The 16,883-nt window shown below is 39.3% G+C and overlaps 2 protein-coding genes across 3 annotated transcripts in view; one reads left to right on the top strand and one right to left on the bottom strand.

Moving 5' to 3' along the window:
* The window catches only part of LOC107038596 (protein dachsous), a 67,981-nt gene extending 54,154 nt beyond the window's left edge, over positions 1-13,827 (top strand). Inside the window, exons 7-12 of the mRNA XM_015257789.1 lie at positions 1,144-2,664; positions 3,925-4,251; positions 4,315-4,771; positions 6,461-7,376; positions 7,498-7,783; positions 10,162-13,827. Coding sequence (XP_015113275.1) covers positions 1,144-2,664; positions 3,925-4,251; positions 4,315-4,771; positions 6,461-7,376; positions 7,498-7,783; positions 10,162-13,217 — 6,563 coding nt within the window. The 3' untranslated portion in view covers positions 13,218-13,827. The remainder of the gene's footprint in view (positions 1-1,143; positions 2,665-3,924; positions 4,252-4,314; positions 4,772-6,460; positions 7,377-7,497; positions 7,784-10,161) is intronic.
* A 409-nt stretch (positions 13,828-14,236) lies between these two features.
* Positions 14,237-16,883, bottom strand: part of LOC107038595 (excitatory amino acid transporter) — a 9,425-nt gene continuing 6,778 nt past the window's right edge. The window contains exons 8-10 of one of the 2 annotated variants that reach the window (XM_015257788.2): positions 16,726-16,834; positions 16,506-16,643; positions 14,237-15,951 (exon numbers count right to left, since the gene is read on the bottom strand). In XM_015257788.2, coding sequence (XP_015113274.1) covers positions 16,518-16,643; positions 16,726-16,834 — 235 coding nt within the window. In that variant the 3' untranslated portion in view covers positions 14,237-15,951; positions 16,506-16,517. The remainder of the gene's footprint in view (positions 15,952-16,505; positions 16,644-16,725; positions 16,835-16,883) is intronic. The other variant, XM_015257787.2, reaches the window with a different exon arrangement.

The raw sequence follows: 16,883 nt of genomic DNA, 5'->3' as shown, positions 1-16,883 counted from the left end.
GCCTCCTGCATGGGATCACCACCCTCTTGCGGACGGGTTTAACGACGCGATCGGAATTCGTTTTGAAACTCTTGTGTGTATGTGTGTTGCGTATATTTCAAAGAAAGGTAGGAAGAAGGAGAAGAAGGCGGAGGGGAAGGTAGCGGCGAGGGGAATTCACGCGAGAGGTCGAGGAAGAAAGATAGATTGATCAAGGACCCTCTCGGCATTGGGTGCTACGGAGGTGCCGTAGAGATGGGTATATAAGACTATTAATTTTCTAAATAGCCACTAGCCTCTATCTAAAGGCTTTGAGACACGTATATAATTTACGCTTTTGCTCTACCCTATTGCGTCAATCTCATATACTCATGTATACATTATGATCTATTGTTACGCTTCTTTTTTATTATCCTATGCTCGAAAGTAATACTTTTCAAATAATTGACAATTGAATCATTGATTGATTGATACTCGATGGGAATCTTCCCTTTATTATCACTGTTGCCACTTTGTTTACATCTCATTGAGAATTTAATTGAATAGTAGTGAAGAATTATGCACTTGGTGTCGCTGGGATTGGTTGAGACAATCTGCTGCTGGGATTGATGAGCAGTCGGAAAGTTTGTGAATGAGGGTAGATTACAGCACGAGATATGACGGAAGGATAAGAAAAATAAATTAAAGATGCAATGTCAATCAAATTTATAGTCATAATTTAACGACTCAAGGGTAAACTACCCAATTTCTCTGTCTTTATCAACTTCTTCGTGCTTATTGTTTTACAAAAAGTTAGCCAGTAGAGAGTTTTATTCTCCGGCGAATACCGAGACATGTTCAAATATTGAGAAGGAATGAGAGAAGGAACTTTTTAAAGACTATAGTAAAACCCGACTACACGAAAAGTGCATTAGCGCTCGTCCTACTACCCTTCTTCGAGTGTATTTTTTATTCTCTCCTCTCCCTGTATTATGGGACAACATTGGTTCTCTTCACATTTATAAACATAAATGACATTTTACCGAAAATTCGGAGACTGGATATTGACACAGGGAGAAGACAAGAGTGTCGGAGAGAATTGATGATTATTTTAGGTATTCGAAGAGAAATGGTGAAATCACGGAAAAATCTGTAGAGCCATTTTGTTTTTTTTTTTCCCTCCAGGTGAGATAATAACGAGAGAACCACTCGATCGTGAGTTGAGGAGTCTTCACGAACTAGTCCTTGAAGCCAGAGACCATGGGAGCCCTTCAAAAGCGGCTAGAGTCCCTCTGCGAGTATCAATTCTCGATGTTAACGATAATTCACCTGAAATTGTAGATCCCCAAGGGGACATTGTGAGCGTCCGCGAGGAGCAGCCCGTAGGTACAGAAGTAGCTCGAGTCCGAGCGTTAGATGCCGATCTTGGCGAAAATGCCACCATCACATACAGTATTTTAAAAGACCGAGACTCAGATGGCTACAATGTCTTCACAATAGATCCAATAACAGGCATGATTAGGACAAAATATGTTCTTGATCATGAGGAGAGAGATGTCTACAGGGTATCGATTAAAGCGAGTGATGCAGGCAGGCCATCGAGACATAGCATTCGAATTCTTAGAGTGGAAGTGCTCGCTTTAGCTGACAACAGGCCCACATTCACAAGTAGCAGTTTAACTTTTCATGTCAGAGAGGATGCCAGCATTGGCCAGGCGGTGGGCTCTGTCTCGGGAGCAGGGCCTGCAGGAAGGGTCGCCTATACACTCACATCACTAACACCTCTGACTCAACATCCTGCCTTTGATGTTGATAGATCCTCAGGTCAGATTGTCGTGGCTCATTCGCTGGACAGGGAGAATGTCAGTGAATATAATTTAGAGATCAGGGCTCTTGACACAACGTCCATTGGAAATCCCCAGAGTATTGCAGTTTCTGTTAAAATTTTCATAGACGACGCCAATGATAATTCACCAAAATGGCCACAAGATCCCATCGTCATCAGAGTTTCAGAGGGCTGTTCCATTGGAATGACCATTTATAATTTGACTGCTACCGATGTCGATGCCGGTGCCAACGGAGATCTGCGCTATGATCTTGTGTCTGAGTTTCCAGCTAGTGATATATTTTCGGTAGATTCACTCACTGGTGCACTCACTATTATGAAAACATTAGACCGAGAAGAGCGAAGTGAGTACACGCTGCTATTGAGGGCAACTGATGGGGCACCTGTTGCCGAGAGACTCGCCACCACTGTCACAGCCAAGGTGGCAGTATTGGATCAAAACGATAATGATCCCATTTTCATCGCCCCCAATAGCACAAGAATTTCAGTTACGCCAGATCTCCTGCCGGGAGCCAATATCGTAAGAGTGATAGCGGTTGACAGAGATGCAGATAATAATGCGCGTGTCTCGTACGTCATTACATCGGGCAATGAAGAATCAAGCTTCGCTGTTGGATATGAATCTGGATTAGTGACACTTGTTCGTTCGCTCGTCAACGACACAATCCTTCAAATAACAGCCAATGATCATGGCTCTCCACCTCGTCGTGCTATTCTCAATTTAACAATATCAATGGCAATCGGTCAAAGCAATGGACCACCACGTCTACTGCGGCAAAATCCAATTGTACGAGTTTCCGAACATCTCCCCGTTGGTGGAGCTATTCTCAACGTTGCGGGACCAGCATTTGGCGATCATGGTAAGTTGTCATTGTTTATCAATCCATCGTCTCTTTTATTTGCTATATTTTAACAAGTCAAGACTTGATGATGAAAGTTGATAATATGTTGTTAACATTTTGGCGCAAATTCATCCCACTATGTAGAGAAATACTCACAAAATAATGGTATTTTACGCCTCCTCAGCAAGTACCACAGCCTTGTATATACTATTTAAATGCAAATTTTCCCACAATACTATTCGATCGAATTTCGATGTTATCGATTCAAGAAGGTCGGACTTGGTATCAAGGGCACAAAGTCGAGTATCCGGGAAGGGTTATTTGAGAAACACAGGATGTTGAAAGCCATATATAAAATAAATAAAGTAAAAGAATAAATAGAAATGTGGATGGAGGTGGTGGAGGAAAAACAATGGCCGCGTATATCATCATGCGAGAGGGGTTTAGTCTCTGCCGCGCTACGCATAGGCAAATCACCCAAGGTGCATGAGCATGTCCCATTCCCCTCTTTGCTTTTTCTACATAAAACCAAAGAGGGGTAGAGTCCTTTTCTCTGCTGCACTGGAGTCGGCATGAGCTTTGTCTAAAACCGCTTAAAAATCAACGACAGGCTCAACGACGTACTGTGGAATTTGAGAATGGAATACATTAAAATGCTAGAGTTTAGTTGAGTGAGAGAAAATAAATAAATAAATAAATAAATAAATCCACACTACCCTATTGTTCATTTTTCCATTACCGATAAACTCCCTAGTTATTTGTCTACAATTTTCCACATTGTTGCGATTATAAATTGATTTCTCGTGTTCCGGTATGTCAAAAGTTCACACATTGCTCGTTTCAACAAAATACATGCAGCCCACACGGATGACCTGACTGTGACTATGGGTCCCTTTAGATATATATACACATATTGTTATGTCTTTTTTTTCTTGAGAAAAAAACGGTTGGAACACTCTGAGCGAGCAAAGAGGTGGATTATATTCTACAATGTTGCCATTTGCGACGACATTCACATGTGCCGGTCCACTAAGATCGGATTTCGGCTACGACGTTACCAGTCGGAATTATTGTAATTTATGACCAGTCTTTCGTCGCACAAAATACACTCAACAATTTTTTTTTCCTCCGTTTCAATTTTTTTTCTTCTGATTTTTGATGATTTTTTTTCCCCTGCAAATTATTTATTCCGATTGTCATACCTTGATTATAAATTAGGATCATCCCCTGTAAATGTGATGAATATTTATCTTTTCCCCTTGGTATTTCTTTTTGCAGCTAATGTAAGCTTTCACATTCCCGATGGTGTTGGTGCCAACAAATTTTCAATATCCCCGAGTGGATTGGTGACACTTGCTCAGGCACTTGATCGTGAAAATACAGAATATTATCATGTACCAATTCTGGCAAAATCCAATAAATTACTCGATTTAACAACGTTGAAAATTGTCGTGGAAGATGAGAATGATAATGCCCCGGAATTTCGTTCTGGAGCTTGTTACACGCTAGCTGTACCTGAGAATCAAGAAATATCGATAATACATACCATTGCAGCTGTTGATCTCGATAATGGCAAGAATGGAGAGATAACTTATAGCATAATAGGTAAATATTTTAACAACACAAGGTTGTACGATACGATTTTTCACAAGCGCAATTGTTTCTCAGGTGGTAATGACGGAGGAAAATTTAGACTTGACCCTACCACTGGGGACCTATCGGCGACTAGTTTGGACTGTGAAACTGTCCCCAGATATGTCCTAACCATATCTGCCAGAGACAAAGGCCATCCGAGCCTGGAGGCCCACTGCAATATGTCTATAATCGTTTTAGATGTCAATGATAATGCTCCGACGTTCGCACCAAACCACCGTGACACCCTTCGGCTGACAAAATCCTCAGAATATCCGAGTTTCACTCAATCGTTTCACCAGTACTATCCTAATTATTCCGGTAAATACACCTCAACAATTTCCGAGGATGTGCCCCCCGACTCTTCAGTGATGACAGTGCGAGCCACCGATCCGGATCAGGGATTTAATGGGAAAATAACGTATACCATTTCTGAGGAGACTACGTGGCTCTTCAGGGTTGACAACCTCACTGGTGTCATTACTACCGCTGGGTAAGAAAGACAATTCACCTTATTTTATTTTCAAAGCCTCACATTATGCCCTCCTATTCTCACTCGGTATGCATTTAATTCATTAATGTTTATTGAATAATTAACATTCGTGCATATGCATCAATTTTTATCCCATCAATAGTTGCACAAAAATCTTTATTACCCGATTAGTATCAAGGATATTGCACTTTCTTGAGATCTTCCCCAACGCATTAAAGCACGTTGGTATTGAGAAGAGATCTGAAGCGTCGTAAAATAGAAAGGGAACAGAGAAGAAGAAGAAGGAGAAGAAAAAAAACGAAATGTTGAGAGAAAATTTTAAACCCACCCATTCGCAATAAGTGTATACACACGTGAAAAAGAGACATATAAAGATGAGCCGCCGTAAAATTATTAAGTCGCCTCTCCTGTAGAAGCGATATAAGATTAGACGGTATGCATAATCCATAGCGAAGAGGACATTTTCATTGGTTTACGTATCTTTCATTCATTTTTTCTTCCGTTCATATTAAATCTCAAGTGTTGGTATGATAAAATTTTGAACTATAAATAATGAATGTATAAGTTCATCGATCCCCAACCAAATGTGAATGAGTATATTATTATTATTATTATTATTATTATCATTATCACTTTTATCAATAAAGTGATGATAATTAAAAATCCAAGTACGAGAGCCATCCCAAGTATTGAGATAGTGAAACAATAAAAAGCCCACGAGTTTGGTAGTTGCAGATTTGAAATGACTCCTTCAGACGTATAAAGGCTGAAATCTTAATGACAAACCCCGACTTTGTGTTAGTCTCCTCGGTAAACTATAAAACTTTTTATATATTCGTTTTTCCCTCAGCAATCTCTGAATGTCAACCGGATTCGAAGGTCGATCTCATAACCATTCCCCCTTCCAATAAATTTCAAAACATTCTCTCCTTTATCTTAACATTGGCATGAAATTTCCGTTATCACGAATTCCAATGTTGGAATGGAGCTGAGAGATTTCTCCTTTATATAGTTGAGGAGAATTTCAAATAAATGGATGGAATTAATGTCAGAATGGAATATTAAGAGAAAACATCAACTGATGATTCAGAGAAATCCAGTCATTTTCGGGCTAAAAAGTCGTTGAGAAACTGCCGAGTATTGAAACTAACATTTTCAAAAAACCAAAGTGATGAATAAACCTCCACATTTGATTTTTTTATTGTTATTATTGTCCATCGACATTTATCCGCATCATGAGAGAACTACAGTCCTGTTTCCCTTCGTGTAGTTCTAGGCTTCTCACAGAAATACAAGCGCGTTAGTGTTCAAGGTGAAATGTTAGGAAATAAATATGGAGAATTCTCCTCTTCCTCTTTCACATTGGGGTTGGTATTACAAACATGGGCGATTTTTTCATACAACAGCCGTGTGTCATTTTATCCCAAGGCTCCACATGGCATTTCAATGCATTATTTTGTAAGCCGGCAAAAAGACTGATATGCAAAACCAAGACACGTTGTTTTTTTTTAGTCTCTTATTTGACCATTCAAACTTTTATTTTCCTCTTTTCACCTCTACACACAACGGGAGCTCATTGTTAACTGTGTCATATGGCAATTAATAATATTCTCCTGCCCATCATATCGCGAAGACATTTTTTTCCCAACATGTCACTGTTGAGTGTGATTTGTATAAATATCTGTTTAGGCAACTGGACCGTGAGCGCCAGGCAACCTATAATTTCCTAGTAGTTGCGACCGATGGTGGTCTATACGACGCAAAGAGTACTTCAATACCCGTTGAAATAAATCTGAGTGACGTAAATGATAATCCACCAGTTTTCGAAATGAATCCATTCAGAGCAATAGTGCCAACATCTACTCAACCTGGTCACAATATTCTTCAAGTAAAAGCTAAAGATAGCGATGTTGGTATCAATGGGGAAATAATTTATTCTTTTTCCCACGAAGACGACAAGCCAAAATTTCGAATCCATCCGACCACTGGTGTGATAACAGCCACCACAACCCTTGTACAAGAGTTTGGTAGGACTTTTCACCTCGCGGTAATTGCCAGAGACCGTGGGAACCCTCCCAAAAGTTCCACAGCACTGATTGAACTGAAAGTCGGGGATAATGAGGATCTTAATCCAATCCTCATGTTCCAAAATGACACCTACGAGGCTGTCATTCCGGAAAATTCACCCTTCAACACAGAGATCATTCGAGTGACAGCTGTGAGGTCCGATGGACGTCGACAACACATGTCTTATTCAATAGGCACTGGCAATGAGTACGACACGTTCATCATCGATGAGGAGAGTGGTACTGTAAAAGTTAATGATCCATCGAGACTCGATGCCGAGTTGTCAATGAATTTTGACGAGTACCACAACCATTGGGATCGCAATTCGGATAATCATGTTTCCAAAGAGATACCCCGAGAGAGTTCAAGTAGAATTTTAACATTGGTTGCGAAGACAACTGGCCCAGATCCCTTGGAGGCTTATGCGAGGCTCGTCATCAGGATTTCTGATGTCAACGATAATCCACCCATTTTTACCCAGAGTCAATACTCGGCGACTGTACTCGAAGGAAATGCCAAGGGAAATTTTGTCGTTAAGGTAGGGGAATTATTTCTAGGATTGTTTACGTGCCAGATTTCAATGGGACAGAATCTTTACTAAAGAATAGCAACTTTTCTTCTCTGTGAAATTCTAAGCATTATTATGTCATCGATTTCAGCTTTCGGCGATTGATGCTGACCAAGGCATCAATAGTAAAATTCTGTACCACATAGTCGACGGTAATCCTGACAATGCATTCGTCATCAGTCCACCTTACAGTGGAGTGGTGCGCACGAATATCGTTCTAGACCGCGAAATTCGAGAAAAGTACAGGTTGACAATCATCGCAACTGATCAAGGAAATCCTCAACTCACCGGGACGACCGCCCTGAGCATCCGAGTAATTGATGTCAATGACAATCAGCCCACCTTTCCGGGACACAATGTTATATCCATTCCAGAAGGTGAGCAATCTTGTAACTTGGCTATGCATGAAGCCGATTCCGCACGCATCATCTGATACTATATTATATCACGTAAAACAGTTTGATTATCTTTAAAAATATCAACAATTTGCGTGGATCATTTATTTGTATGTCAAAGTACCGTTGTGTTATCGTAATTACATTTTTAATACCCACGATTGAGTCGTGGAATGAATTAAGGGGGCATATCACATGTCATGAATTAACGGAAGTTGAGGATTGCTCTGGGATAGTTATACATTCGTCACGGATGCCCAAGCAAATTATCTAAGTTGCATTCGAGATATTACTCTGGTGGGTAGAGTTTGATATTTCCCATAAGATGAAACATTTTTCTCACATAAGAAAACATAAACGACAAATAACAAAACTAACATTTAGCTTTCGAGTCGAAACTCATCTAAAGATTACTATCCCTTAATTTTCACTAACAATGAGATGGATGCGATGACGTGTTACCCAGGAGCTGTCTGTCAAAATTCAAACAAAATGAATAAGTGCACGGGAGGAGGACAGCGCTGTATTCTTCATTGAATCGTATCCTGTCAATGCTCCAGTGGGTTAAAAAGAATAGAAAGAATTGAGGAACAATATGGCTACAGGAGACGAGGTGGGGCCCACTCGCAGCCTCCTATCTCTCCCTAAGTTATGCAGATTGTTCGGAACAGTTGGACTTTAATGTCGGCATAAATTCTTTACCACTTAACTTTATACTTGCAGCACAACTTGCCTGACTTTGTCGTTTACTTTTTGTTTTGACGTTCATTTCTCCACCGTTGCTTGTTTCGTTAAGACCTCTTCTCTTGGCAACGTGGGCGGATAGACGCTCCTGATCTATGATAGCTTGGCTATTTCTTTGCTTGCAAATTTTAACTCAAAATCGGACAACATAATTTCACCTCAGAAGGAGGAGGGCTTTTTCTACTGTTATTTTCATTAATAAAATAATATCAAAGAATATCGTGTAGCGGGCATATTTGACCCGCGTGAATGGTAACCGCTTGACCGATAATTGATTTTAATTACTCGAGTGGAATCGAAGATTTTAATTACCCCGGGAGAATTACCGATGGGGAGGATATCCTTCAGCCCCGCCTGCGTTTTAATGGTTTCTTGAACTCGTTTCCATCGCGGAACTCTCTTTCCAAATGTGGATGAGAAGAAGAACAAGACGAAGAAGAAGAGTTTATATTCAGACTTTGCGGTATAGAGGATTTTAATCGCGTGCACACTGCACTGCATTTCCGTAAAAGGATTAAATTGGTAGATACCAATTTACCTGAAATCATATGGTGGAAAATTAATGGTAAATTAACATTTGGACAATATTTTTCTATCTGAGATTAATTGAAATTAATTTTCACCAATGGGCCATTAAAGTAACTACCGAAATTAAAAACTCATGTTGCTCTCTGGACGCTTTAAAATACATTCTCACGTACTCCCTGGCCGGAGTGAGTTGGCTCTTCAAAGGTGAACAGCACCAGTCGAAAACCGATTTACATGACTTTAATGGTCAACCGGGGGAATTTATGACAGATCGTTAAGCACTCTCTTTTCACACTTGCTTAGGTCACTCTGCAGTACGTATCACTGCATCACAGGGACACCTACTCAATCCACTCTCCAATCGATACATTAAAGTATCTCATATCAATAATTATGAGTGAAATTTGATTTTTTTTCTCCCCTCATTCTCTCATCCTAGTTGTTTCATTCCATTTTCTCTTCTCGATAATTCGCACCGATTCCATACACGCGATCATTCGAAATGAGAACATGAGCGAAAAAAAAGAGAAAGGAAAGTGAGAGAGGGCAGAGAAGATCGAAAAAGAAATTACTTTCCTCCTGTTTTGTTTTTTCTTCATTTTTCGATTCGATGCCTCTCTTTTTACTTTTCATAACATTTTTTACTCTCTTATCCATTTATTTGTTTTATTTTCTTTCCGTTCTGACGAGAGACTTGAGGAACATACGTCGTTCCTTTCCACTCAGGTAGATGAATTGCCTTGATAGGCAGTATCCAATGCATTTTAAGTACGAGCATAAGTGTGTCTCAGTTTGAAAGAGAAACCAAAAAACAAAAACAATGAAAGTTGTAGGTAACCCATCAATGGAGATCCCATCGCTTTACTAACTACTCTTGTCGCATAAAATGTATACAGTGTGAGGCCTATTCCGTTAGTAACACACTTTCTACTTGAAGGGGATAATATGAAATTTCACACGCTATTATAATGAAATTAAGATTGAACGGCCACCCTGAATGTTAGTACGCAACAAAAAAGAAAAAAAATCAAATGAATAAAAGATGGAAATGAAATCTTCAACTTCTCTGTTTGTATTTCTCCTTCTAGATACATCGGTCGGAGCAGTATTGACTACCATGACCGCCAACGATGTAGACAGCTCACCCGCTTTGACCTATCGGTTTGGAAAAATCAACGAGCCAATTCCCTTCAGTATCGACCGATACAGTGGTAAAGTGATCCTAAGAGAAGCTCTCGACGCCGAGGAGCATTACGAATATAGCCTTCAAGTTATTGCCAGCGATGAAATTCACGAGGCCACCACCGAGCTAGTTGTCAGGCTCACAGATGTCAATGACAATGCCCCAACATTCCAGCAAGCTGCCTACGTCACAACATTATCAGAGGGACCAGATAATCTCGAAGAAATTGCTGTGGTCAACGCAACAGACGACGATTTCCTGGAAGTCAACAGGATGATTCGTTACTATTTACTCCGCCCTGTAGAGGGATTTTCAGTTCATCCGGAGACAGGAGCAGTGACTGCTAATAAATCAGCACTGAGTCGACCACTGCCTAAAGAAATTGAGCTGACGATAGTAGCAAAAGATTCTGGCAAACCACCCTTGTCATCCAATTGTTTAGTGATACTTAGATTGAGTGGACTGAGGAGTTGCTCCTCCAACAAGGAATTCCAATTGAATATCAGTGAGAATGCCACGAGAGGAACGACAATCCTCAAATTGACAGATATAGGATTACTCGATGGAATTATTGTCTCCGGGGATGATGGAACTTTCGAGGTGTCCAGAGGAGATTTAACACTCATCAAGAATCTTGATCGAGAGACTAAAGACAAATATATTCTGCAATTGAGCTCGAAAACATCAAACAGCACTTCCGAAAGTCTACCCAGCTCCGATTTGATATTAATAACCATTGAGATCCACGATGTCAACGATAATTACCCCGTTTTCGCTGAAAAGACTCGTGAAGTCTCTATCCCAGAAGACTCACCCCCTGGGACGAGTCTCTTAAGTGTCTCTGCCACTGACAATGATTTAATCAACACACCAGCATCAATTATTATCTACTCAATCACTTCTGGAAATGATGTCGGTCTCTTCACCGTGAACAGCACGACAGGCACTATCTTCGTCAATTCTACTCTCGACTGTGATCTTTCCCCAGAAACGTACAGTCTGATTGTGCTCGCATGTGACACTGATGTCAATCCTCTCTGTGCTTTGGCAAAAGTCAGAATCAATCTGGAAGATGTAAATGATAATTCTCCGAAATTTGCAGTGTCAGAATATCTTGAATTCGTGGGTGAAAATGAATCAATTGGTACTCGCGTCTTCTCAGCAATGGCTTCAGATCTGGACAGAGGTATATTCGGCAGTGTGAACTACTCAATCGTTTCAGCAGCAGCCTCAGGCTTCTCCGAGATAGACGACAGCTGGAAGCTCTTCAGTGTCGAGGCCACCACCGGTTCCGTCACGACGCGTTCAATATTCGATTACGAGCAGAGAAATCGTTACGCATTCACCCTAAAAGCCACAGATACTGGAGGTAGAACAGCTGAGGTTCGAGTTCGAATTGAAATAGACTCAAGAGATGAATTTTACCCTCAGTTCACAGAACGAATGTACAAATTCACTCTCAGAAATAGTCAGACACAAGCTGGCAGTATAATTGGCCATGTGACGGCTACAGATAGAGACAAAGGTCCTGACGGTAGAGTTGTCTATCAATTGACCTCCCAGCATCCTTATTTCAAGATCAATAGAACAACGGGGACTCTTATTCTGAAGAAAAAATTTCACTTTGATGCCATAGAGGAATCCTCGAGATTAGTGGTGTCTGCAAGTTCTGGAAGACAAGGCTCTTTATCCAATATGACTGTTGTAGAAATTCGATTTGTTGATAATAATGATGATGAAAATAGTGTATATAATGGGGGAAATTCTCTTGCAACACCCAGTAATCTTGGAACTAACATGGCAATGGCGACGTCATCAGGACTTGCAGACTGGGCCCTGGGACTTCTCATTGCTCTAGTTTTATTGATAGCCACTTTTGGAGCGATATTTCTATTTCTCCACTTCAGAAGTAAAAAATTGAAAAATAATACAAAGCCCGGCCTGAATGGAGAGAGTAATGCGACGAGTTCCAACAGTTACGTGGATCCAAGTGCCTTTGATACAATTCCAATAAGAAGTGTTGCAAATGTTGGAAATGGCAGTAATGTTGGAGTGTCCAATAGTGCTGCAGGTGGAGGTGGAGGCTGTCAATTTGCACCACCTAAATATGATGAAATACCGCCGTATGGGACTTCCGGACAGGGACAACAGCACGCCACGTCCGAGATATCTGGGAGTGATCAGAGTGGATCCTCTGGGCGAGGCTCTGCCGAGGATGATGGTGAGGATGAAGAAATTAGAATGATCAATGAGGGACAAACAACTGATTCTGCTAGTGATCTATCGGTGCACAATACACAAGAGTATCTGGCAAGACTGGGGATTGTTGATCCACCCACTGGGACACCTAGACGTCCACCAGAAGCTCTGCCTCTTGATAGTCTGCATTTATTTGAGGACGAAGCTGTTACTGAAGCAGAGATAGCTACTCTAATTTATGGAAAAATTGGAAGTGAGAGTGGGGGCCCGGCATCGGGGCTTGGGGTGCCAGGGGGTCCATCGATGAATGGCTCATTGAGTTCAATAGTACATAGTGAGGAGGAACTCACGGGCTCTTATAATTGGGATTATCTCCTTGATTGGGGGCCACAGTATCAACCTTTAGCTCATGTTTTCGGTGAAATAGCGAGACTCAAGGACGATGCTGCTAGTTTTCATTCGACAAATTCTGATGGTAGTGCTAGATTAAAGAGTGTACATAAGGCTCCACCACCTCCACTACTGACTTCAGTTGCACCTAGATCAATAGCAGCACCTGCACTTGCCAGGGCTATGCTCCCCAGATCACCAATTAGTCACGATGCCTCGACATTTCCCTCTGCTGCATTGAGTCCGAGTTTTTCACCATCGCTATCACCACTGGCCACTAGAAGTCCTAGCATCAGTCCCCTGATACCACCCTCAGCCCCGAGACAAGGGGGTAACAGAATTCCGGTTGTGGATAATGAATTGAGAATTTAGAACTGAAAGTTTTATTTTATTTATTTCAACGAGAATAACAAGCTCAATTTCATTGAAATCATTGGACAAATTGGACATTGAGATTCACTAGTTTATGATTCATTAGTGTTTGTAATATAACGTGTACATGCGCAAATGTTTTTTCAATGTTGAAAAAAAAATCATTCCGGTCGATTGCAATATTGTAAATATTCCACTGACATTCGATTGATCGACGGTTCTGAGACTGGTAATTTAGATTTAAGTAGAAACTGTATATAAATTATGAATTGTTTCTTTTTTCTCATCATTATTCATTTTCATGATGATGAAAACGTTGATTTCTTCGCGCGACTGACAATGATGGAATTGCATCCTCATTGCAATTCAACTCGATAATAAAATTGTATAGTTTTTTGACAGTCTCGAGTAATGAATTGAGAAGTGCTTCGATTGTAAAGTGTTCATCCAGATGCCACTCATTCATTTAATTCATTTAACAGCGAAAGAACTGATTCTGATGATACGACAATTTAAGCATTCTTCTAGAGATAAACTATTTTGTACGATACAATTTTAGATTATTGTATAAAAACAAAAAAAAAAACCTGCCACCAAGGGGGTAGAGAACTTTTTGCAGTTAGTAAATGAATTTTTTAGTGAAAAATAAAAAATAAACTATTTATTTTTTACCCATCGAGAGAAAAAAAATACTGTGGAATGAAATTCAAGGAATTCTTTCACTCATTTTTTTGTATAAACCTGCATTTATTTATTATTCATACAACTTGTTGAGTCTTTAGTACATAAACACATCAATCAGTTCACACTAAAGTTTTGTGTTTGTTTCTCAAGGGGTAATAACTCTACATGCAGACTTGATAGTGAAATCGAGAGGTAAGTTAATAGTCACACTCAACTTATCTCACCACTCAAGGATATCCTCGAGTAATCATCACTGATGATTAATCAAAAATCAAATGAATAATTTTGACATGTAAACGAGTAGTATAATACTTTCATTCCTTATATTAAAGGTGTTTACTATAACATTATCATTTTATTTTTGCTTCTTTTGGTGATAAAAACCGTACACACTACACTACATCTATTGCACCTTTCAACGACTTTTGATATACGTATATCGATCTTACCTAGTATCTATAATTGGCAAACCTTTACAGACCTGTGTTTTGTTATTTTCCAACATTCAATTTTTTCCAACTTTGATGAGCTGCGAAATTGCTTGAAAATGGTCTCATTGCAATTAATCCCTGGAGGCAATTCATTTAAATCATTCTTTTGCGTTTTACCAATGAATAGACGTCAACAAAGTGTTGAACAGAACAAATTTTGCAGTCATTTTTTTTTACATTTCATCATGAAGTGAAGTAGAACGATTAAAAAAAATATGAAATTAATGGTTCTCAATAATTTTGGTATTTCACTTCACTATGAAATGTTCATTCTCAAGTCTATCGTAAGAATATTTCAATAAATTACACAATACTCTGACAATGACATTGAAATAATTTCCCATCCATCTCAACATCTTAAGCATTGATTCCCTGCGATGACCGAATTGATTAGAATTTAATTCTTCACTTCTCTCACAGGCAGTCTTACGATTCTCAGATATTTAAATAACCGTCACCGTGATATTGTACCACTCATTCTCAATGTCTTGTGCCCCAAGAATACTCCAGTCCAATTTTTTTTTTATTGTTGGCAAAGCCAGTTCAACGGTATATCCTAATGAATTACATATTGGAAATGATTCCTAGACACTTGATTACCGATCTACTCATCCTAGACATTTTATTAGAACGAAATCACCATTAGATTTTTTGATCTCTTTGTTTTCTTCCTCTCACTTAAATTCTACGAGCACCATATTAACACGGAGAAATGATATTTTGAAAAATAACGCGTACTTTCATCGCGCCAAACTTTTGTAAAAACTGGCGCATCGAAATAAGGCACCATAATATATGTCCGATGATAATCGTCGAATCTATCGAAAAAAATGTAATTGGGCTTCCTCATAATTGGGCATGAATATTTTTTTCCACTCCTGGATAAAAAAATATTAGACAGTACACAAAATGAGAAGCTATTTAAAACGGCTGCATTATGATATCACATATCTTCTTGTTCCAATTGTTTACGATTTATTGAAATGAAAAAATACGTATCTAATATTATTCACTGAATATCACGTGAATTCCATGAATCAACCCAATTGCAAGAATTAATGACAAATAAAAAAATAAAGATGACAGTACAATAGAAATGGCATATAATAAACATTCGTTGAAAATTCATACCTACATTTGCACCAAGTCACTAACAACACACTCTCATGATTCTCCCACACCTCTACAGAATTATTGACTATGCACCGATATGCTTTTATCATTTCTCGAAAAAGAAAAAGTTCATAAAAAATGCGAAAAATAATTGTACCCTAGAATTAACTCACTAGAATTCGAATGGGCGCAGGTAGTTCCCACCCGAATATGTAATTATTTGTCAAGTTGTAATGGCGCGGAGCACAAATTGTGGTTCCTTGAAAAAATTATCTATGGTATTTGTTGAATTTCTTCACATTACCCAGTATATATCATCAGATGTGTTATATCGCTTTGATATTACAAGATGATTATTAATCACGTTTGTTAAACGTGACCCGACCGTTGGTCAGACAGTCTCCTCAGAAACAGAGTTGCTTGGCAAGGGTTGACAGGTTGCCAAACTGCAAATTAAAATGTCAATTCACTATGATTGATGATGACACTTTTCAATTCAACGCTTCTGCTTTTACTGTCTGTCTGTGTAATGTGTACACCAAAGAAGCACATAATTTGAATGAGGGAAATCTTGTCTTCGATTGGGCTGAATGAGAATTTTCATTGAATGAATTAGAAGATGGGAAATCCATGCAGAATTTCAATTTTGTTCGAACCAATTGAGAGGCCTCGAGAGTGAAAAAAAAAATACAACTGAAATGCGAGGAAATCGGAGATGGAAAAATCTGAAAGATGGCTTTGAAAATTTGTTTTTTTTGAGGATGATCTGAAGAGAATAAATAATTTTAAGAAACGATATGCTTCAGTCGTTTTTTTTCCCCTCTACTCTCAAGGTCTCTTAGAAATCCAAGACAATGGGTGAAAGTTGCTTTTCTATCCCACTAAATGACAAATTCATCGAAATAATGGTACATCATATGAAGGGAAAATAATTGGACTGATGATGAGATGATGAATAGAGTGCCCACAGTGATGTTGAGTAACATGATCCTAGCCCTACCGACAAGTTTTTTTACTTGGCGATGCCGGATATTCGAGTCTCGTCCTGCATTTCCACGATAACTGTATCGGGATCGGGTACCCTATTCGCTGATATACAGCCGTTGACTATTGTTGTTGGTAGTACAACAGTTTCCGACTGTTAATGATTAACAAGACAATGTATTTGCATTATATTTTTTGTGTAATAGACAAATCATTTAATCAATTGAATTGCTCACTTGGTATGCGGCAGCATCGAGAGCCATGAGCTCTTTTTTCGATAGATGTTCGACGACAGCGGCGGCGTAGCAGTCCCCTAACATGTTGTTGGTGGTTCTCACTCGGTCCCTTGATAACAAAATCGTTATTATTAAAAAAAAAAAAAAAAAAAAAAAAA

Source organism: Diachasma alloeum, unplaced genomic scaffold (assembly GCF_001412515.2).
Source record: "Diachasma alloeum isolate Michigan unplaced genomic scaffold, Dall2.0 Dall_scaffold_00285, whole genome shotgun sequence".
NCBI classification, from domain to species: Eukaryota; Metazoa; Arthropoda; class Insecta; order Hymenoptera; family Braconidae; genus Diachasma; species Diachasma alloeum.
Note: the sequence above shows the minus strand (reverse complement) of the source record. Positions and strands in the feature narration are given on the sequence as shown.